The sequence below is a fragment of the Sander vitreus genome, chromosome 20 (assembly GCF_031162955.1).
Source record: "Sander vitreus isolate 19-12246 chromosome 20, sanVit1, whole genome shotgun sequence".
Lineage (NCBI taxonomy): Eukaryota > Metazoa > Chordata > Actinopteri > Perciformes > Percidae > Sander > Sander vitreus.
In genome coordinates this window covers 25,320,769-25,343,918 of record NC_135874.1, presented here as the reverse complement: position 1 = coordinate 25,343,918, position 23,150 = coordinate 25,320,769, and the positions used below count along the sequence as shown (strand labels likewise).

At 43.2% G+C, this 23,150-nt stretch overlaps 1 protein-coding gene across 1 annotated transcript; it reads left to right on the top strand.

Moving 5' to 3' along the window:
• The first annotated feature begins 273 nt into the window (after nt 1–273).
• dapp1 (dual adaptor of phosphotyrosine and 3-phosphoinositides) lies at nt 274–21,714 on the top strand. Its single transcript, XM_078276855.1, has 9 exons — nt 274–413; nt 2,614–2,736; nt 3,885–4,018; nt 6,675–6,805; nt 9,063–9,110; nt 9,251–9,313; nt 9,959–10,044; nt 14,511–14,598; nt 21,114–21,714. Exons 1-9 carry the CDS (start codon nt 307–309, stop codon nt 21,135–21,137), a joined length of 804 nt encoding a protein of 267 aa, XP_078132981.1. The 5' UTR covers nt 274–306; the 3' UTR covers nt 21,138–21,714.
• Nucleotides 21,715–23,150: the final 1,436 nt, after the last annotated feature.

Sequence of the window (23,150 nt, the reverse complement as noted above, 5' to 3'; positions counted from 1 at the left end):
ATTGTTTACACCTCATTATCATTTCATTTGATTCTGGTAGTCCATAAAGGGACTTTGTTATTTTTTTCATATGTTCAATATTTTCCATTTATCCTCTGTTATAATAATATATATTGTTATCCGGTGAAATCACTGATCTAGCGGGGTAATGTGTCACTGTATCCTTGTCACATTCTCATTAGGGGCTGAGCCCCCCCTAAAGGTCTGATTCTAGAATCGCCCCCCCTAAAGGTCTGATTCTAGAATCGCCCCTGGGCGTGTCTGACTCCAGCTTCCACTTCTGTCTGTCTGCGGCTGCACTTTCAGATGATCGCGACGCTTTTGAGGCGAATTGCAGAACTGAATCCTCGCGCAGCGATGAGTTTCTACAGTGATGCGTCTTCCGAGGACATGAGCGAGCTAGAGACTTTGGGGTAAGACCGTCTATATTAGTTTGATGTTATCTTAGTTTTCTGCCCTTTACCTGTTACAGAAAACGCTACGCTGCTAGAAGGAAACGAGTCGCGAGCCCCGATTGACATTCTGTACCAGACTCCGTTTACAAATCATGCAATTAAACGTATTCTTACCTATTCCCAAAAGTATACACGTTGTAGAACATATGTTCGAAGTAGTCACAAAACAGCATGTCCTGATAAAATCGGCATTATATAATTCCCTACATCGAAGTGTCAAACTTTCACTTTTCAAGTGTTTTCCACGGCTCGCGACCAACGTTACTTTGCAGAGTAAATAGTTGCTGTTGCTGTTTGCAGGTTCTCTGGACTTCATATATAGGCTAGGCTACACATTTACTTTACTAGACAATTGCCGTGGAAAAGTTTTAACTAATGTTAATGATGTTCCATTTCCCATAACACAGGCAGCATTAAACTGCCAAGTTCCTCGTCAGGAAGTTTTGTGTTAAGCTGGTTCAGTGTGCAGCTGGTACACTATGATTTTTTTTTGTCTTTTATTAAGCTGATATTGCTCGATTTTTCTAGGTGTGCCTAATATTCTGTTCCCTCATGCATGTTAATGGAGATTAAAGAAACCCCTCTCAGATAAGTCAGTCCAATAACACCTCCACTAACTGCACCTACGTTTACATGCACACCAATATTCAACTATTATTTCGAATATGACAATATTTTTACGGATTTTATTCAGCGCATTTAAACAGCATATTCCATTTGGACATTCCGAATTAAGCATTTACTCATACTCTCAGAAGTGCTTGGTTTTTTTTTTTGTTTTTGTTTCTTTTAACACACTCTCAGCAACCGTTAATGCAAATGAATGGACTTTCACATCCCTTTACTAGTTTCCTTTGCATTCATCTTGCAGTCTAAGGCTTGTTTACTGCAACAATCGTCCCCATTTCATCTGAACAATGTGGAAGGTCACTTTCCCGCTAGTGCTGGGCAATAAGTCAATATTATAGTTTCTATTTGTAAGAGATATTGCATTATGACAATACCCCATTATCGTTGAGCAGAACACTTTTGCAAGGCACTATATCCGTGTCACATTCTCATTAAGGCCCTGACACACCAACCCAACGGCTGACCGTCGGCAGAAAAGGCAGTCGGACTGATCAGTCGGCTCCCCGAGGTCCAAAAAGTGCCTCGGAACACACCGAAGCGACGCCGACTTGAGCGTACGTTATGCGCGTGCGCGAGACGTAATACAAAAAATGAAGACCGGAAATGATGAACACGTCACGTGGTTCTGGCTTCTCCAGCTGACCGATAATGGCGGCTTGTTCGAAATACGATCTCGTATTTTACGAAAATAATTCACTGAAACGTGTTTCTGAAAACATTTTAAGCGAGAAATAGGCCGTGCAGTTGCTGAATCTGTCTTCATTTCAGATTGACAAAGGTCAGTTTAAAAGATTTTCGTCAGATTTTGAGAGGCGTTAGTCAGGCTCATCCCGCTCGGCATTTCCGGGTTAGCACTCCACCAATCAGATTGATCATTGAGTCCGACTGCACGCCCTCTGACCCAGCAAGTCAGGTCGGCCAAAATGAAGGCCGACGGGGTCTCCGACTGACGACTGCACGGAACGCACCGAACAGACTCGAGTCACCGACCTCGCCAGACTGTCCGACGGCCGATTATCGGGTTGGTGTGTCAGGGTCTTATCCTAGAATCGCCCCTGAACATGCGAGACAACATAGAATTACACATTAAATACACACAATATAAACATACAAAATACAGTAGAGAGTCTACCAAATATACAGGTCAAATGTAGAGTTAATGTTTTGTGTTACTCATTTGGAGTTTTTGATGAAATGCATAACGGTGGAACATATAGTTCATGGGATTGCACGTCACTTTGAGTATGTTATATGTAATGTTGATTGGTGCATCCCTATTCTAATAAATGCCAGTGTTCAAGTGATTAATGTGGACCAGTGTGTACATCTCCCACAGAACAGGAAGAGGAGATGAGGGGAGAGAAAGGCACACTGTCTGGGTTTCCAACATTTTGGATCATGCTGGTGGAAGAATTTGGCAACTTTGATGATCTCTTTTTTTCTTCACAATACATTGAATGGATCAAGATTGCCTCTCACTTCACCTCGGTGTTGAGTTACAGCATATTTCTTGTTTATTTGGTTGAAGGTGGTACCACTATGACCTGTCGCGCCATGCTGCTGAGGCCCTTCTCTTGTCAAATGGGACTGATGGAAGTTATCTCCTGAGAAACAGTAATGATGGACCGGGCTGTTTCGCTCTGTCTGTCAGGTCAGTCTGCCTATAGTCTCGCTTTGCCAGACTGGTCTGGCTACTCCACACAGCATTCCGGGATTGGAGGAAAACGTGCTGTGGTTTATTGGCATTTCTTTAAACAATGCATAATGCAAAGTCTAAAGTTCTAAAAGTAGATCATCTGATGTCAGATGGATGGATTGGCCCTGATCTGCCCCGGAGCGGATATACTTTTTAATCCACGGGTTACACAGAAAAGTAGGCATGTGAATATAGCACTTTGTCTCGCAGCTGCTTAGCTACAGTACATGTACATGCTGTTATAAACAAGCATTTCTCAAGCCTGCGCCATTACCAAGATGGGAAACAATCTAACCAATACTTATATAACACTAAAATGACTAGGGCTGGGTATCGTGGTAATAAGCACGCAGCGTGTTTCTACCAAGATCTAAGTTGGTAGAGCAGGCGCGCATATATAGAGGTTTACTCCTCGACGCAGCGGCTGCGGGTTCAACTCCGACCTGCGGCCCTTTGCTGCATGTCATCCCCCCTCTCTCTCCCCTTTCATGTCTTCATCTGTCCTGTGAAATTAAAGGCCTAAAATGGCCAAAAAAAATTCTCTTTGAAAAAAATGGATTTTATGAAATTAAAAAATATCGTTCAGGAACCTGTATCAAAGACATGGTACTGGTATTAGTACCGGTACTAGGGCTGGGCGATATGGAGAAAATCAAATATCACTATATATATTTTTGACCAAATACCTAACGATATTGTAGTGTTGACTATTGGTACTTTGACAAAATATTTACACAATGAGAATTTTGATATATAATCATCAGTAATGTGTATATAATGACTAAGTGGGTAAAGGCAAATAATAGAACAGTTACAACCGTCTAGTAAGTGCAGAAAATGACATCACTTTACTGTAACGCAGCCTTTAAAACCAGGAAAAGATGGCAGTTATGCCATATAACGATATCCAAAATCTAAGACGATATCTAGTCTCATATCACGATATCGATAAAATATCGATATATTGCCCATCCCTAACCGGTACCGAACATTTTTGAATGATACCCAGCCCTAAAGATGACGTATTTGTTATTTGAATATTTTTGCAGGTCAACCACTTTGAAAGTGCAACATTAAATGTCTGTTTGTCATTTGACACATAGGGCGAAGGATTCTGTCAAGCATTTTCAGGTGACGCGCAGAGACAACGGCTACGCGTTTGGGTTCAACGAGTATACAACCCTTGAAGACTTTGTCAACCACTTCGCTAACCAGCCTCTGCTGGGCAGTGACACAGGTACGCAGCGCTTCAGATCGTCTCACTAACAAGCTTACTGCATGTTACCAGCTCATACACTGAAACAACTTATTGCTCGGTTGGCTGTCTTTTCTGGTTCATTGCTTTCACAGCGAAGGTAATAGTTTCTTTGAGCCTCTTTGAGGTCATACAAAAAAATCACTTTTTCCAGCTCAACTTTGTGTTACAAATGTGGGAAAGGCTCACATACAGTAGATACGGAAGAGGATTAGGGCCACACGGGAAAAATGTACATAGTTGCGTCCGAAATTCCATATTAACATGCTATATTTAGTAGGCGAAGACTACATTTTTTATTATGTCCGAAACCTTAGTATGAAACCAATAGTACTCGAATTGCATTCTAATGCTGGTAAAATATTACAGTTTGCAATACTGGACACTACGCCTGCATAAATATCCCACAATGCAATGTGGTAGTAACGAAAACGTTCACAACAGACAAAAAGGACAGAAACCGAGGAGCTCTGTAACGTCAATAACCCTGCTAATTTACATTTCTTCATATTTAAAGGTGCAGTAAGTAAGCCTTATAAAACTAACTTTCTGAGAAGTTGTCATTGTTAAAATGTTTGGGCTAAGTCCTGGATCTTCCCAATCCTACCTATGGCACCTTTAAACAACTGTTGGTCTAGTTATTAACCCTTTAAGTAATGTAAGCATTATCTGGCAATGCCGCCAGAGCGGAGGTCGGCAGGGGTTACGTGATGTAAAATATGCTAATGAGCTCACCAGCCTGAGATATGCAGGCCAGGCACTGAGTTCCAATGCTTTCCGAGGATTTCAGTCTCTTACTTCTGAGGCTGTTGGGTGAAACCTCGTGTCCCTGATAGAGGACATCTTGGCCTTTTTAGTGACGTAACATGTCAGGGTTTGAACATTAAAGGGTAATTATTATTTTTTTTTATCAACCTGGACCCTATTTTTCTATGTTTTTTTTGTGTGTAAGTGACTGATTGTAACAACAATCTTTGAAATTGGTCCAGTATTAAGCGTGAACGCTGTAACCGGCAGCCACAGACCAGGCTGCAATGTAACCCCATGGGGCAAATGTGAATCTTCAATTTGGTCCACTAAAAGTTAATTTTCTGCCACTAAAAGGCTCCGATTATTATTCTAATTGTCTAACAACATTATGGAAAGGATCCCTACAGAGATGGGCATTTTTAAAACCTCTTTAAGACCTTTCTGTTTATTTAGAAACAGCTCTGAGGTCGCCACCAGACTCCATTTAAAATAAATAAATAAATAAATACTTTGAGAGAACGAAGTAACAGAGACAAGTCAAACTCAAACAAAAAATTTAAAATTCCAGCGGTCAGACAGGTACTACAGGATTGCTTAAAACCCATAACATACTTTTGAAGGTTGATTTTCCAGTGTTGCATGGTGCACAAATGTCAGAAGAAACATTGCAACACGCATTGTTGTAAAATCTCCACTTCACATTTTCCTATTCAACAACAAGAGAAAAGCCTGTTTAAAATAACATGTTTAAAAGACCCAATATATTTTTCTCATGTAAATTGGTAAACCATGTGTTTATTTCAACCAAAACTAGAGTTGTGATGGATGGAAAAGTGGAGAGACGACCCAAAACGGCTTTTCATAATTTTTCTTTGTTTCTGTCGACTTTGATTGAAGTGTAATTTTACGATGCTAAAATTACAGTTTATTTACATGGAGTCTGGTGGGTATGTTGTCACACTTAGAATATTAATCTGAGCCTGTCAGTGGCAAAACGAGCATTTTTGTGAAGGTAAATACAAGCTGGACAATTGCCCTATTAACTTACATTGTAGCTTGTTTCTCCGCTGCCGACTGCAGCGATCTCTCTTAATAGTGGAACAATTTCAAAGATTGTTGTTCCCATCAGTCAATTAGACACAAAAACATAGGAAAATAGTCCAGGTTGAAAAAAACGGAAGTTACCCTTTTAATAAAGTTTTCTTGTGGTCCTCCAAACTGGCTTCCAGTAGAATTTTATTGAATAAAGATAATTCAATTTTGTGACTTTCATTTTCAGATATTTCTATATCTGAGGATGAATCAATAAGATTTCAGTGCAGTGTATTATACGCCATAGAAAAACGTGTTCTTTATCCTCTGTGGATGACATTAGGGTTTTCCAGCTATTATATACTGCACCTGTTTTACAAAAAAGAGCAGAGGCAGACAAATAGAGGATAGAAATGTTCATTAGTATCTTCATTTTTAGAGAGAACATTATTCTATAACTCAGAGACAAGTCAAACATGCCAGCGGTCAGACAGGTACTACAGGATTGCTTGAAACCCATAACATACTTTTAAAGGTTGATTTTCCAGTGTTGCATGGTGCACAAATGTCAGAAGAAACATTGCAACACGCATTGTTGTAAAATCCCCACTTCACATTTTCCTATTCAACAACAAGAGAAAAGCTTGTTTCAAATGTGCTGTCATAGTAGCTTTAGTCATAAAATAGGAAGGAAAAATACCAGTGGCCATGAGCAGTTAATAATCTATGAGACATGGGGGCTGACAGTGGGCAATAGTTCTTTTACCATGTTGTTTGTGTTGTTGGATGTTGTATTTCCTCTGTGTTTTAATGTGAGGTAGTCAGGCCTGTAACCTCCCCTCTGCCTCTGAACCAGGAACCCTCATCGTGCTGAAGTGCCCGTACCCGTGGCGTGTGGAGGAGCCATCCATCTACGAGTCTGTGCGAGTTCACACAGCGTTACAGTCGGGCCGCACAGAAAACGATCTGGTGCCCAATGCACCATCGGTATGACACACATCTGTGAGCAGCTGATACCAAATCATATCGAAATACCTCTGTGATGTGACCAAAGTAACCTACAGGAGGGCGCAAACTCCCACTTTCTTTAAGTGAGCCTTGAAAGATAGTTCTGGATTATTTCAACTGGGGCATAGAGCTGAGCATTCAACCACATCTCTCTTTGCTAATCAGCCAATGGAGTTGTTGGCTCAGTTGTCATCCCACAACCTGAGTTTGGATTTATTGTCATCAAACTACAAGAGACCACAGTATACAGGAAGATAAGGCTGCACGATATGAGGAAAACTAATTGCGATTATTTTGACTGTTACTGCGATATGATTCACAATATTGGAGGGAATGATCATTTGTGTGTAATTTTTCTCATTTTCGTTGAAAAATATTAAAGTAAGTAAAGTATGTAGGGTATGATTTATAGGCTGGGAAGTCTCTGCAGCACCACAACACTTCATTCAGAATGGTTTGACACATCTTTTGCCTTTAACAAATATTGCCCCCCCCCCCTGCGATTTGGATATTGCACTAGTCCATATTGCAAACACCAGACCCTTCTCAGTTGTAACTGAGAGTGGGTCTGGGCAAGCTTCATTCACAGCCCATTTCCAAAGGGGCATCACTAACGGACGCCGCTCAAATGCTTCTGGGCGCTATTGGATAGTCCTTCAACCAATCAGACCAACGATCCGGGTGACGTAGCAGCGACAGCGGCATCAACGGGTTGCTGCGCTTCGGTGGCCGTCATGTTGAATGTAAACCAAAAGCTGCTTGCCGTCGCTGCGCTATCGTCATCGTGTAAAGCCCACCATTAGTAGCAGCCCTAGTGAGGACCCTCATACGCAGAACACAACATCTGTCAGTGAGGAGGTAGTCTTGCATTGCCAGACCTTCCTCCACAGCTCTACCGAGGATGGTCTGGCGAGTCCACCCAGCATTCCAGGATGGGAGAAAAACGTGCTCTGGTTTATTGGCATTTCTTTAAACCAATCACAATCGTCTTGAGCGGTGCTAAGCCCCGGACGGAGCCACGGTGCCTCTGCTAAATAGCCTCGGGAAGGAACTTGTTTTGGTAGAACGTGTACGTTGAAAAGTAGTTTTAGTCGTGCAACAGAAAACTCAGATTGGACAGATAGTCTAACTAGCTGTCTGGATTTACCCTGCAGAGATCTGAGGAGCAGTTAACCATAGTCCTCAGAAATCCACCGGAGTTTAGAATTCCAACACAAAGAAAGCAGAAGTTAACGGATATCCAGCCGAAAAGAGTGACATCCAGCGAAATTTCCGGCAGCACATGAGAAATCCCGGAAGTGGAACCTCGTGGATACAGACTAGTGAGGAGGAGAATAAAGAGGGAGGTACAGCTGTCTGGTGGGCCATCAGGGCCAATGGGTACAAGGAGAGGATGAAGAGAATCCCACCCTGACTCATGACCGCACTGCAACCCAACAGGGTTCACCAGAAACATCTCTCTAACATAAGTATCTGGACCCTGGGCAAGAGACTGAATGAACACCAGACCAGAAGCACTCACAAATTCAGTCATTCACATCTGACACCAGAGACCACCGGTCACTAACTCCAACCAGTGTTGTAGTCGAGTTACCAACTGTGGAGTCCGAGTCAAGTCTTGAGTCCCCAGTGTTCGAGTCTGAGTTCAAGTCCAAGAGGAGGAGGAGTCGAGTCACCATTACCTGTGTTCGAGTCAAAGTCGGGTCACAATTCCTCGAGAATAGCTACTCGAGTCCGAGTCCAGGACTCGAGTACTCCATCACTGGCCCCTGCATTAAACCGTTACGAACTAAATATACTATATCAATATCTTATATCAAATTTGTATGACTTATTACACATTAAAGTAGTCCGAAACTTAATCCAACTCCCAAGTCCAAGTCATCAGTGAGCGAGTCCAAGTTGAGTTACGAGTCCAGAGAATAGCGATCTTGAGTCTGACTCAAGTCCGAGTCCACGTCTCCAGTACTCCATCCCTGCCTCCAACCATATACAACGCGTGGCGTTCCATACTTGTGTTGTGGACTAAACCAACCCCATGACAATTGAGCCAACAACTTCCTTCACTGATGAAGAACCATGATATGTGGTTGAAAGCTCCCAAAAAAGAGAGTAAGTTGAGTTAAGATGATTTCGGCCCAGATCCAGGTTGCAATAAACCAGAATTATCTTTGAAAGTCAATACTTCACTCACAGTAGAGTCATGTTTCCACTAACACAAAGCATGTATTTTCAGCTGGGCACAAAGGAAGGCTATCTGGTGAAACAAGGAGCTATTGTGAAGGTAAGAGCAGTTGAAATCTGCTTTTATCAGGAAATATTGAAAATGTAACTGTAACTGTAGCAGAGCAGGAGTGGTTCAGTGTCACTGACCACAGACTGAGGTGATATTAAAAATATATCCACTGTGAAACCTTTTTGCAGAACTGGAAACAGAGATGGTTTACACTCAACAAATATGAACTCAAATACTTCAAAGACAAAATGGTCAGTCCCTCTCCAACTTTGTGTAATTTCACAACTTCACTTTTCAGATATCTAATTAGGGCAATAGAGCTCAACAGTGACCGCCCACGTTTTTAACAGCTCTGGTTCCGGAAAGTGTTTTTCCCCATTCATTTGTTCCATTGACGTTTCAAAAATTGCTTATATAAAGAGTTTTAAGTCTGGAACCAAGCCAACCAGTGCCAAAAAACATTATGAAAAAGGCAAAGGTACAATATTGTGTACAGAAACTATCATAGACTTAAATGGTAAAAGCTCGATCTAGCCGTTCCATGGTTTCCATGGTAACAGCGAGTTGGACCAATCAGAGATGTCGCTGTTATGCTTAGGATTGTGGCTAGTGTAGTTTTTCTCCATAAGATTGTGAATAAAACGTTGTTTTTCTTAAAACAGTTGATTTCATACAGACTTATAGCTTCTACAGGAGCACAGTTGTTCCACAACCTCGTAGCTCGTAGTCAGTCTACCTCTGATAGTTAAGACATTATGGCTGGTAATCAAAATCCTTATGGAGAAAATCAATTGGATTTTTACTTCCGGAACCACGCTGTTGAGCTCTATTGTATTGAGGTTAAGCTACTTCTAGTAACAGCAGACAAACTTGTAAGCTGTAGTTCTATGTTGCAGTCTGAGGAGCCCATTCGAACCCTGGATCTGAGGGCCTGCTCTGCAGTGCAGTTTGACTACTCTCAGGACAGAGTCAACTGTTTCTGGTAAGTGATGTCAGTCAAGGATGAGCACTGAGAGGATGCACCATCAGGGATTCTACATGAAGGAAAGTGGTTCTCTATCGTATCGAGACTACCTCTCTTAACAGAGTTACATTTTCCATATGTTCGCAGTTTACGTGGATATCACTTTAAGACACACCAGTACGTGGCCCAGGTGTGCATGGGTTCACTGATTAACATTGATTGGAATGGTATCTGAGCGGCCATGCCCTGGAGAGATAGTCTCTTCACTCAGAGAACCAAGGTTACCCTGTAACCGAACGATAAGAAAACTCAACCACAAGTGTGTTTCATCCTTCAGTAGGAGCCATACTCTTTATTTGAAATAAAGTAACAATTCAATTATGTTCTGCGGCTAAACTGGGCTGTTGTAGAGGCAAAGTGGGAGCTTACACCCACACACTATGGTATCTGATTATTTAGAATAAAAGAGAAGTGTGCATTTGAAAGACAGTTGTGATTGGGGATGTAACGATATACTCTAATCACGATTCGATACAATTCACGATTTTAATTTCATGTTAGGTTTTCACGATTTTTTAAACAGAATGAGCTGCGGACAAATGACTGAAAAATATTCCGTTATTTATATAAACAGATGTGTCTTCATATCAAAAGTGCAATTTAAATTGTATTTTATGTTAAATAACAAAAATTAATAATTAGATTTTTTAAAAGAAGTCCCATATCAAAATAACTAAATAAATAATAAAAATCTTTAAGAAGACGTAGTGACATCTGAAGTCAAACAAGTGAAATCTAAAGTAGATTACGCCCTAGGCCATTCATTTTTTATCTCAGCCGGTTATAGTCTTTACACATTTCTATTGATTTTTAACCAATTCATGAAACATCGTTACATCCCATGTTCTGATGGATGTTAATATCGTAGCCCATTAAGTACACTAAAAGACTTCTCCAGGGATTCAGTATTGCACTTGTAACTAAATAACTCACTTTTAGTCTTCAGTATGTCAAGAACAAAAAACTAAACTAAACCGTAGTGCTGTTTGACACAACGTTTAAATTGTTACATAAAGTGGTATGTTGCTCATTTACACAACGTTTGCTAACAAGTAAACTGCTGGCTAGCTTGTGAGCATTGACACACCCATAGCGACAAGCCATGACCATTCATTAGCTTCCAGTGGGTCTTCTTCACAATTTGGAATGTTTGGCTCACCCGCCATCAACCTGACATTGTGCCTGTCAAAACACAATTGGCCACATTAACCTGTCTAAGGATTAGAACTATGGTAGTCTATATCCACGACGTTCCACTTCCGGGATTGCTCCAGTTCGCCGGAAATTCCGCCGGATGTCACTCTTTTGGTCGGATGTCCATTACCTTCCGCTTTCTTTGTGTTGTAATTTTAATCTCTGGTGGATTTCTGAGGACTATGGTTAACTGCTCCTCAGATCTCTGCAGGGTAAATCCAGACAGCTAGCTAGACTATCTGTCCAATCTGAGTTTTCTGTTGCACGTCTAAAACAACTTTTGAACGTACACACGTTCCACCAAAACAAGTTCCTTCCCGAGGCTATTGTGCTGCGGCACCGTGGCTCCGTCCGGCACTTAGCACCGCCCAAGACGATTGTGATTGGTGTAAAGAAATGCCAATAAACCAGAGCACGTTTTTCTCCCATCCCGACAGCTGTATGAACTAGCCAGACCCTCCGCCGCAGCGCTGTGGAGGAAGGTCTGGCAACGCGAGACTAGAACTATAGTAAATGGTCTGCATTTATATAGCGCTTTTCTACCTTACTGGACACACATTCATACACCGATGGTGGAGAACTAGATTTTGACAAAGGATACAGGACTTTCACCCAGGAGACCGGGGTTCGTGTCCTGCGTGTCACCTTTCTTAAACCCAACTGTCGCTTTCTTCTTTTCCTAAACCCAACTGTCCCGTTCTTGTCCCACGATCTTTTCCTAAACCTAACTGCGTCAAAACTGACGCAAATAGTCTCGACCAAACGAGATATGACGCTGCTAACATAGCAGCAGTGTTAAGCAATATGTTAGGAGCAAAATTGAGGAAGTGTATCTTTTGCAACATTTACAATTATAAATTAATCCTTTAAGTCACTTACAGCTTCTGAAATGCTAATATTTGCTTCTTTATAGTAAACGTAATGTGTTTTGGTTTTGGACTGTTGGTTGGACAAAACAAGACATCTTAATTAGTCAGCTTTAGAGACTTGTAATGGATATACCTGACATTTTATAGACCAAATGATTATCTGATCAATCCTTAAAATAATCAACAGACTAATCGATAATGAAAACAATTGTTATTTGGAACCCTAGAAATACAGAACATGAACATCAACCCCAGACAAAATGAATACAACATGCATACATGCATATATGCATATGTAGTGAAGAGATATACATATGCAGTATGGACAAAAGAAAAAAGGTGTGCAGATGACGTAGAAAAAGCCAATAAGTCACAGCTCTGCAGTGTGATGCCACAGCCACTCGTACTTCCCCATGGCAGCAAAATGTGACATTTGTGTTGTTTGAAAAAGGGGAAGTGTGAGCAGCTAAATAACAGAAGGAAACTGGGGGAGGGGAGGACAAATGCACATGAGCTGTGGTGATAACCCCATTTACACAATGCTGCACAGCACTGTAAAACCGCAGCACATCTTAAAGGTCCAGTGCGTAACGTGTTTAGTTGTTCAAATCAAAATCAAAATTGATCAAAATCTGTGTTGCCCGTTCACAAACTTGTCCTTTTTCGGGAATATTTACCACCACCATCAATTCCAAGTATTCCTATTGGCTTGAAATTTTACATTTGCATTTGCATGAACTGGGGTAGACGCTCCATATTCATGCGCCATCTTGAAATACGTTAGCCGGTAAGGGACATACAGAACATACTGCTCCGCCTTTCACGTTTTCGCTGTCACATGATAAACTCACAGGTGCTGCTAATGGGTATCGTAGCTTCCCGGCCACGGCAAGTTTGAAGAAGGAACTTTCTGTCATATTTGCTGAAACTGACCCTATGTTCAAGTAGAACTACATGAAGCAGGTCATTTAAAGGTCCTATGACATGGTGCTCTTTGGATGCTAGAGATACTAGAGCCAGTGCCATTTCTGTGTCTGTAGCTTTAAATGCTATTGAGGAGGAGGGGGGGGCAAGGTGGAGGGTGGGGGTCTAACTGCGTGTCAATCACTGCTCATGCACACACATTCATTCTCCCTTGTGGGGGGAGGGGCTTAGGAGACGGTTTTGGGCTTTAGCAGAAAGGGGGGGAGGGACTGAGAAGTTGTCGATGTTCAAATTTTTTGGCTAAGTCCTGGATCTTCACAATCCTAACTACAGCACCTTTAAAACACTAAAGTACTAAAAACAAGAACAAAATTCCAAAGATGTTTTTTTTTCCAGTATCCTTAAAATGAGTTTAAAATCCCCTAGTGGGATCAAGATGGACAGGTTTAGATCCTGCTGGAGTGTATTCCTGGTTGAGGCGGCAGAACAAGAGAAAATCTTTTCTGTAAGTGTGTAAGTGTGAGGTGAAGAAGAGGCACTGTGCAGAGTCTTCTGAATATGTTAAGAATCCAGATTTAATGGCTGATATTTAGTAGGGGTGTAACGATACATCGACCTGAATCGATATATTGATTAAATCCTCAACGATCCAATGTCATCGATTCAAAGTGAAAATATCGATACGTATCGTCATCTTTACTTTATTTTGAAATACCCACTTTATATTTATTCTTTCTTTTTTATTAAAAAGAGTAGTTTGTTTTTCATTTAAATGTCTGGAAGAGCTCAGTAATGACATTGTCACATTTTAGTTAATATATAAATGTACATGTAACTGATTGTGTTAAATGTATCATCTAGAATTGGTCGCAGGCCCCTAAATTGCATTGAAATTGTATCATGGCAGACTTTAAGATATCAATAAATATTGTATAGTTGTCCAAAGCATCGATATAATATTGTATAGTGATAAAACGTGTGATTTACACGCCTAATATTTAGTGGCTTAAATACAACAACAACAACAACAAGGAAAAGAAACAGTGAAAGCATTTTTGTTGTTTCATTATTGAGATATCGTACTGCTTTATTTTCTTATGGTTGAAAAATGTATACTTACCCAATATCTACCCATCATTAAACTTATTGGACCCTTATTGGGAACCCTAACACCAGAAACTGACTGGTTTTCGGAAGTAATCATTAATTTTACCTGAAGAACGATGTATGGAACCATCCATGTTATTTTTGGGCAATTTGGTTGAAAGAAATCCATATTTCTGATATAAAAACACTTTGAAATGGGTCAAACACAAGGGTTAAACTTGAGAGACATAGCGTATCTAAACTACACCCTAACTATGAAACAAAAGGACTTTTACATTAAACCTAGATAATACTGCACATATGTTCTTCTTCTTATCTGTGTGTCTACAGCCTTGTGTTTCCTGAGAGGACATTTTATCTTTGTGCAAAGACGGGTGTGGAGGCAGATGAGTGGATCAAAATCCTGAGGTGGAAGCTGGTGAGTTTGTTCAGACTGCATGTTTTACAATAGTGCTGGCAGGAAGTGGGATATTTCACCAGTGGAGCATGTCATAGTGTAGCAAAGGGGGAACAATTAAAGAACTATTGAAAATGTGCTGCGCATCTCTGGAAATATAGCAAGGTCCTGCAGTCATGTAGCCAGACTAGAGGAAGGGGGGGGTGTCATTTTCTTCAAAAAGTGGACATCACACATATGTTGGATGGCCTCACAGATGTTGCTATGAGTGCATAAAGTTAGTTGCATGGATTGTTGATGCATTAAGCTCTAGTGCATAACTTTTTGATATTAATGAACGTCCGTTTCATTCGAGCCATTGCCAAATGAGTTGCTACAAAGCTGATTAAGACTATCAGCTCCACACAACTCTCTCTGTATTTCTCAGTATGACGAGTTGTATGTTGTATTACGAGAAACTCGAGTGAAGGTAATTACCTCTTCTGAAGAGTCCATCATGTTTTTTTAATCCTCCGTGTCCTCCTTGGCTACGAGCAACTGTGTGGAGGAGGGGTGGGGTTGGTGCACGATCACAGAAGGCTTGTATCATGTGGATACGCTGTTGTCATTATTTAGAATTCCTCATGGGGGCCACAGAAACTTTGCACTATAGCTTTAGACCAGGGGTCTTCAAAGCTTTTTAGGACCTACTGTTTATTGTATGCAATTGAGTTGCATATTAAACTAGGTCGAATGGATGAAAATAAATGGTTATTATTGGTACATCATGTTGTAATGTTAAACCTACATTTGGAAGGCAGTGAATCCTTAAGCTTAACTGTATGGCTACCGTAGTGTCTACCTTATCAATAGTAAGTGTAGTAAGTATAGTAAGGCTAATTTATCTTTGCTAATTAATTAATAATGAATATGTTGGATTCATATTAATGTACTTTATATTTTCAAACATAATTAAAAACATATTTGGGCAGCCCCCCCTTGACTAACTTTGAGGACCCCCTAGGGGTCACGGACCCCCTGTTGAAGATCTCTGCATTAGATGTTAAACTGTTACATGTCGCGTGCCAGTTAACACATTCACAGAAGTGGGTCTTTCAAACCACCCGAACACCCCCCTGTCTACGGGCTTGTCCCGACTTTCATGGTATGAATGGTATGAGGTATGAAACTGGTTCCATACCTCCGACTTTCCTCCACACTTGCTCAAAGTTAATTCTCCTGTTTTTCTTTTTTTCTTTACATCTTCAAGCTCCATGTTGCACTTAAGCTACACAATACAGCACAGCAGGCCCGGTGTGATGCGTGCGAGAGGACGGGACTCCACGCATGACACGTGCTGCATTTTGTAACTGCAGCCTAACTTTTGTACACATTTGTTACTTTTATATAGCCTATATATATATTTATATTATTTCTGATTATGGCATAGCTTTCTCCCCACCCAATTAGGCTAATAAGGTTATGGATTTTTTTTTTAAATGTGCTTGATCAAGGGCCCGGCCCGGCCTGGCCCGAGGATAGTGGCGGAAAATAACGGGAGAATCTAAACTCTACTGAGCATCCATTTTCGCGCTAATCGAAACGTATCACCTGACCGCTCATTTACCACGCAACATGGGGGGCAAGCCCAAGCCCAGCCAGAGCCCGTGCAAAGATCTTCAGCTCTAATCCACATGATACAAGCCTTCTGTGATCACGCAGCACCCCCACCCCTCCTCCACGCAGTTGCTAGTAGCCAAGGAGGACATGGAGGATTAAAAAAACATGATGGTGACTACCTAAATACCCCTTTAGATGAAACATTTTTTGGATTGTTTACAGCTGCAACACTTCCTTCGCAGCAGTTCCTTACCCAGGGCATCCAATGGGAAACAAGTTATCACATGCAATTCTATGACCATTCAGTCCTTCTGCCATGTCTAGTTCCACCCTCAAGCCCTGATTCTCTCTTCAGGTGCTTTCCCAGTTCACACCTGCATACTCTAGGCATCGCTAAACTGTGAATGCCACCCATATTTTGAAAGTGTATTTGTCTGGGTTGTTTGGTATGTATTGTCTGAAGGGACAGTGAAAAGGAAACGCAACCAGATATTCACCCACAGTCACGTGGGGGCCTGGATTGTAATGAGAGGGTAATTGCTGGAATCTGTTGGAATTGTTGATTGTTGAATCTGTGTCTGTAACCTGAGGAAAATGGGTTTGTTGCACTGTAAAAGAATGCTGTGTCAGTGGGAGACTAAGCATAGGCTTAGTCCATTTATTTCAACCAGCTGGAGACTTATGACTTATTTGGTTCAAAAATCCTATGAAAAATCGAGGAAGGGATGAAGTGACCCTGCCCGGAGGAAGCCCGGGGCCCCCGTCTGGAGCCAGGCCCAGATGGAGGGCTCGTCAGCGAGCGTCTGGTGGCCGGGTTTGCCACGGAGCCCGGCCGGGCACAGACCGAAAAAGCTACGTGGCGGACATCTCTCCATCCCATGGGCCCACCACCTGTGGGAGGAACCGCTGGGGTCGGGTGCGCTGCCACATGGGTGGCAGTGAAGATCAAGGGCCTCGACGGACTAGACCCGGGCAGCAGAGGCTGGCTCTGGGGATGTGCAATGTCACCTCTCTGTGGGGGAAGGAGCCGGAACTTGTGCGGGACGTGGAGCGCTACCGGTTAGATCTGGTGGGGCTTACCTCTACGCACAGTCTTGGTTCTGGAACCATACTCCTGGATAGGGGTTGGACTCTTTTCTTCTCCGGAGTTGCCCAGGATGTGAGGCGCCAGGCGGGTGTGGGGATACTCACAAGCCCCTGGCTGAGCGCCGCTACGTTGGAGTTTAACCTGGTGGACGAGAGGGTCGCCTCCCTACGCCTGCGGGTTGTGGGGGGGAAAACTCTGACTGTTGTTTGTGCATATGCACCAAACAAGAGTTCAGAGTATTCGGCCTTCTTGGAGACCTTGAGTGGAGTCCTGCATGGGGCTCCAGTCGGGGACTCCATAGTTCTGCTGGGGGACTTCAATGCGCACGTGGGTAATGATGGAGACACATGGAGAGGCGTGATTGGGAGGAACGGCCTCCCTGATCTAAACCAGAGTGGTTGTTTGTTGTTGGACTTCTGTTCTAGTCATGGATTGTCTATAACGAACACCATGTTCGAACATAGGGATGCTCATAAGTGTACTTGGTACCAGAGCACCCTAGGCCAAAGGTCAATGATCGATTTTATAATCGTTTCATCTGATCTGAGGCCGTGTGTTTTGGACACTCGGGTGAAGAGAGGGGCGGAGCTGTCAACTGATCACCATCTGGTGGTGAGTTGGGTCAGGGGGTGGGGGAAGACTCTGGACAGACCTGGTAAGCCCAAACGGGTAGTGCGGGTAAATTGAGAACGTCTGGAGGAGGCCCCTGTCCGACAGACTTTCAACTCACACCTCCGGCGGAGCTTTTCGTGCATCCCTGTGGAGGCTGGGGGCATTGAACCCGAGTGGACAATGTTCAAAGTTTCCATTGCTGAAGCTGCGGTGAGGAGCTGTGGTCTTAGGGTCTTAGGTGCCTCAAGGGGCGGTAACCCACGAACACCGTGGTGGACACCGGTGGTCAGGGAAGCCGTCCCGACTGAAGAAGGAGTCTTTCCGGGATATGTTATCCCAGACGACTCCGGAGGCAGTTGCAAGGTACCGAAGGGCCCGAAGGGCTGCAGCCTCTGCCGTGAAAGAGGCAAAGCAGCGTGTGTGGGAGAAGTTCGGAGAAGACATGGAGAAGGACTTTCGGTCGGCACCAAGGTGCTTCTGGAAAACCGTTCGCCACCTCAGGAGGGGGGAAGCGGGGGAACCATCCAAGCTGTGTACAGTAAGGATGGGACGCTGTTGACCTCAACTGAGGAGGTAATAGGGCGGTGGAAGGAGCACTTTGAGGAACTCCTAAATCCGACTAATACGCCCTCTATGGTAGAGGCAGAGCTGGAGGATGAGGGGGGATTGGCATCAACTTTCCCTGATGGAGGTTGCTGAGGTAGTTAAACAACTCCACAGTGGCAAAGCCCCAGGAATTGATGAGATCCGTCCCAGAAATGCTTAAAGCTCTGGGTGTGGAGGGGTTGTCTTGCTGACACGCCTCTTCAACATTGCGTGGAAGTCTGGGACGGTGCCTAAGGAGTGGCAGACCGGGGTGGTGGTTCCCCTTTTAAAAAAAGGGGGGACCAGAGGGTGTGTGCCACTACAGGGGTATCACACTTCTCAGCCTCCCCGGTAAAGTCTACTCCAAGGTGCTGGAAAGGAGGGTTCGGGTCGATAGTCGAATCTCAGGTTGAAGAGGAACAATGCGGATTCCGTCCTGGTCGTGGAACAACGGACCAGATCTTTACTCTGCAAGGATCCTGAGGGAGCCTGGGAGTATGCCCAACCAGTCTACATGTGTTTTGTGGATCTGGAGAAGGCGTATGACCGGGTGCCCCGGGAGATACTGTGGGAGGTGCTGCGGGAGTACGGGGTGAGGGGGTCCCTCTCAGGGCCATCCAATCTCTGTACGACCAAAGCGAGAGCTGTGTCCGGGTTCTCGGCAGTAAGTCGGACTCGCTTTCAGGTGAGAGTTGGCCTCCGCCAGGGCTGCGCTTGTCACCAATCCTGTTTGTAGTATTTATGGACAGGATATCGAGGCGTAGTCGGGGTGGAGAGGGGCTGCAGTTCGTGGGCTGGGGATCTCATCGCTGCTTTTTGCAGATGATGTGGTCCTGATGGCATCATCGGCCTGTGACCTTCAGCACTCACTGGATCGGTTCGCAGCCGAGTGTGAAGCGGCTGGGATGAGGATCAGCACCTCTAAATCGGAGGCCATGGTTCTCAGCAGGAAACCGATGGAGTGCCTTCTCCAGGTAGGGAATGAGTCCTTACCCCAAGTGAAGGAGTTCAAGTACCTTGGGGGTCTTGTTCACGAGTGAGGGGACAATGGAGCGGGAGATTGGTCGGAGAATCGGCACAGCAGGTGCGGTATTACATTAAATTTATCGCACCGTTGTGACGAAAAGAGAGCTGAGCCAGAAGGCAAAGCTCTCAATCTACCGGTCAGTTTTTGTTCCTACCCTCACCTATGGTCATGAAGGCTGGGTCATGACCGAAAGAACAAGATCCAGGGTACAAGCGGCCAAAATGGGTTTCTCAGGAGGGTAGCTGGCGTCTCCCTTAGAGATAGGGGTGAGAAGCTCAGTTATCCGTGAGGAGCTCGGAGTAGAGCCGCTGCTCCTTTGCGCCGAAAGGAGCCAGTTGAGGTGGTTCGGGCATCTGGTAAGGATGCCCCTGGGCGCCTCCCTAGGGAGGTGTTCCAGGCACGTCCAGCTGGGAGGAGGCCTCGGGGGAGACCCAGGACTAGGTGGAGGGATTATATCTCTAACCTGGCCTGGGAACGCCTCGGGATCCCCCAGTCGGAGCTGGTTAATGTGGCCCGGGAAAGGGAAGTTTGGGGTCCCCTGCTGGAGCTGCTACCCCCGCGACCCGACCCCGGATAAGCGGATAAAGATGGATGGATGGATGGATGGATGGAGACTTATGAATGCTGGGAAATGTATTAATAAACTCAAAAATGTTTTTAACAAACTCAGTTGATGGTTTTAGGGAAAGCTCAGTGGGACGTTTATTCAACTCAAAGTCGTAGAAGAAGGCGACTTGAACTCAAGTGTTCTGAAGGTGGCAGCAGCCGTTTTATGTTGCCTTGGCTTAAAGACCTCATATTATGCTCATTTTCAGGTTCATAATTGTATTTAGAGGTTATATCAGAATAGGTTTACGTGGTTTAATTTTCAAAAGACACCATATTTTTGTTGTACTCCACATTGCTGCAGCTCCTCTTTTCACCCTGTGTGTTGAGCTCTCTGTTTTAGCTACAGAGTGAGACATCTCACTTCTGTTCCATCTTTTTTGGGAGTTGCACATGTGCAGTAGCTAGGTAAGGACTACCAGTCAGTCAGAAGCAGAGTATGAGGGCGTGCCCTGACAGTACCTAGGTAAGGACTACTAGCCAGTCAGAAGCAGACTATGAGGGCGTGCCCTGACAGTACCTAGGTAAGGACTACTAGTCAGTCAGAAGCGGAGTATGAGGGCGTGCCCTGACAGTACCTAGGTAAGGACTACTAGCCAGTCAGAAGAAGAGTATGAGGGCATGCCCTGACAGTACCTAGGTAAGGACTACTAGCCAGTCAGAAGCAGAGTATGAGGGCGTGCCACGCTAGCAGCTAGGTGAGCATTATAACGTGTGTTACAAGGTGACACACGTTTGTCTCTGAAGTAAAGGCTGGACTACAATAGAGCTGTTTAGAGCAGTTTGTGAACAGTGTTTTCTGTTGGAGATGGTAAGTCCCTTTGGGGTGGACTTTGGGCTTTTTCACTTTGTGGAAGCTATAACGTGCACAAAAAAGATATATAACACAATAAAGGAAAGGGGGAAAAAGCCAAAAAGCATAATATGAGCACTTTAAAACTAACAAACTTAACAGTATTTAGAAGATCAGTTGATTTCACTAAGCTGATTTCTGCGTTTTTGGACACTCTTTGTTTCTAGTCCCAGATAAGCAAAGGTCGATGACTGCTGTCAGTGGACTCCCTGGAGATGGAAAGAAGACGTTCCAGATACTTTGCTGGAGGAACAATGAAGAACAGCACCATTGAAAACTGAAGAGTATTCTCCAGTATGAGTTAGAGTGGCACACATTATACTGACTGGAGGCTAACTACTTAGCCTTATGATAGGCCAGAGATAAGTGGCATGTAAGCGGTCTTATTTTGCTGCTGTTCTTACCCAGAGAATGTTTGTTCCTAGCATGTTTAATATGATCATTTACTTTAACAACTATTTACTTAAAAGGATGTTGCTAGCATTATTTTATAAAACCAAAAACCTACAATGTGTTAGCCTGTGTCTCAATTCTTTCTGACTTCCTGTCTGTGGCGCTCAGCTCCAAGCCCATTGGTTCCTACTGGTGAGGAAACGGCTCACTAATATATAGTTAACAGCAACAGCTGGCCACTTTTATTTTGTTAGCAAACATTAGTTAAACAGTAGGGGAATTATGCATTTGTTTTATTTACTCTCTGTAGTTTGTTTATATTTCCAGCATCAATGTGTATGTGGGATTGAGTAAAAATAAACTACAATGTGTGTGTGTGTGTGTGTTTTCATGGAACATGTCACCCAGTGCAACCGTGCGGTCATTGATGTGTGGAATTTTTGTAAAACTGCCCATATTCAAACTGTACACGGTTAATTTCTCGCATAAAACGGTCTCAGAAATGAATTTAGTTGTGAAATAGCAGACGAAAAAAGCAATCAATTCTAGAATCTAGATCGGGAGTTTGCCGTAGTAGCAGCAGGCAAGAACTGGAAACCTTTTACAATTTTCATCTGCTATTTCTCACAGCCCCCCTGTCAGCTAGAAGTGGTCTTAGACCCGCCCACCAGCCGTTGGGCCACGCCTCCTCATTTAAATTGTCACTTCTAAATGAAAAGCTTAATGTTAAATCGAAGTCCAAAAGGTGAATCTTAAAATGTCAATGTCAAATGTAAAACATAAAATTCAAAAAGATAAAATGTCAAATTGAAAATTATAAAGGGGAAAGGCTAAAATAAAATAATTTCTTTTTTTCTATTTGAGATTTTAATTTAAGTATTTCCATTTAAGCTTTTCCATTTCACATTTAATGATGGCATGATTGTTCCTAGTAGTGTAGTAAAATAATACTATTTTTAATTTGATCTTGCTTCGTTTTCTCTTTGGACTTTCTTGGTGGTCTTTATTTTATGAGCCCACTAGATGGCAGTGTTGTAGGCAAGACCACCTAAACCCGAGACCAAGTCCTCACCAAGACCTGAGTGTATCGAGACCAAGACAAGACCAAGACTTGGAGGGGTTGAGACCGAGTCAAGACCAGACCAGTGTGAGTCCCACACTGCACAACACAATATAATGTGGAAAATGCTAACCATAGATAGGTTTGGGTATCTTCCGGTCTTAAAGGCTACGTTCACACTGCAAGTCTTAATGCTTAATTCAGATTTTTTTGCTCAGATCCGATTTTTTTGTTTAGTTTGGCTGTTAACATTACATTTTAAAATGTTTCCTATATCAGATTCCAGTGTGAACTGTTTGCGGTTTCGAACTGACCCGCATGCGCAAAAGCACGCTGTTGCACTAAAGTTAGGGAGGTTATGGAGGAAGTAAGCATTTTCGCTTTTATTTCAAAATGTTTGTGTTATGGAAGTGGTCTAAAGCTGCTTAAACACCAACCAGACGGCTAACCGTCGGCAGAAAAGGCAGTTGGTCTTTTCAGTTTCCCCTAGTTGGTCAAAAAAATGCCTCAGAACACACAGACGAGAAGTAATACGTCTCCATAACAGCAGGCTGCGCTAATCTGTATTGTCGCCCAAAAATGAAATCCGGCAGCTGATTGGACTGATTGGGTATTGTTTCTCTGGAAATTCAAAGACAGACCGTCATGGCGGCTTGTTCAGATTCAGATCTCATATTGTACTAAAATAGTTCACCGAAACGTGTTTCTGAAAACATTTTAAGCGAGAAATAGGCCGTGCAGTTGTTGAATC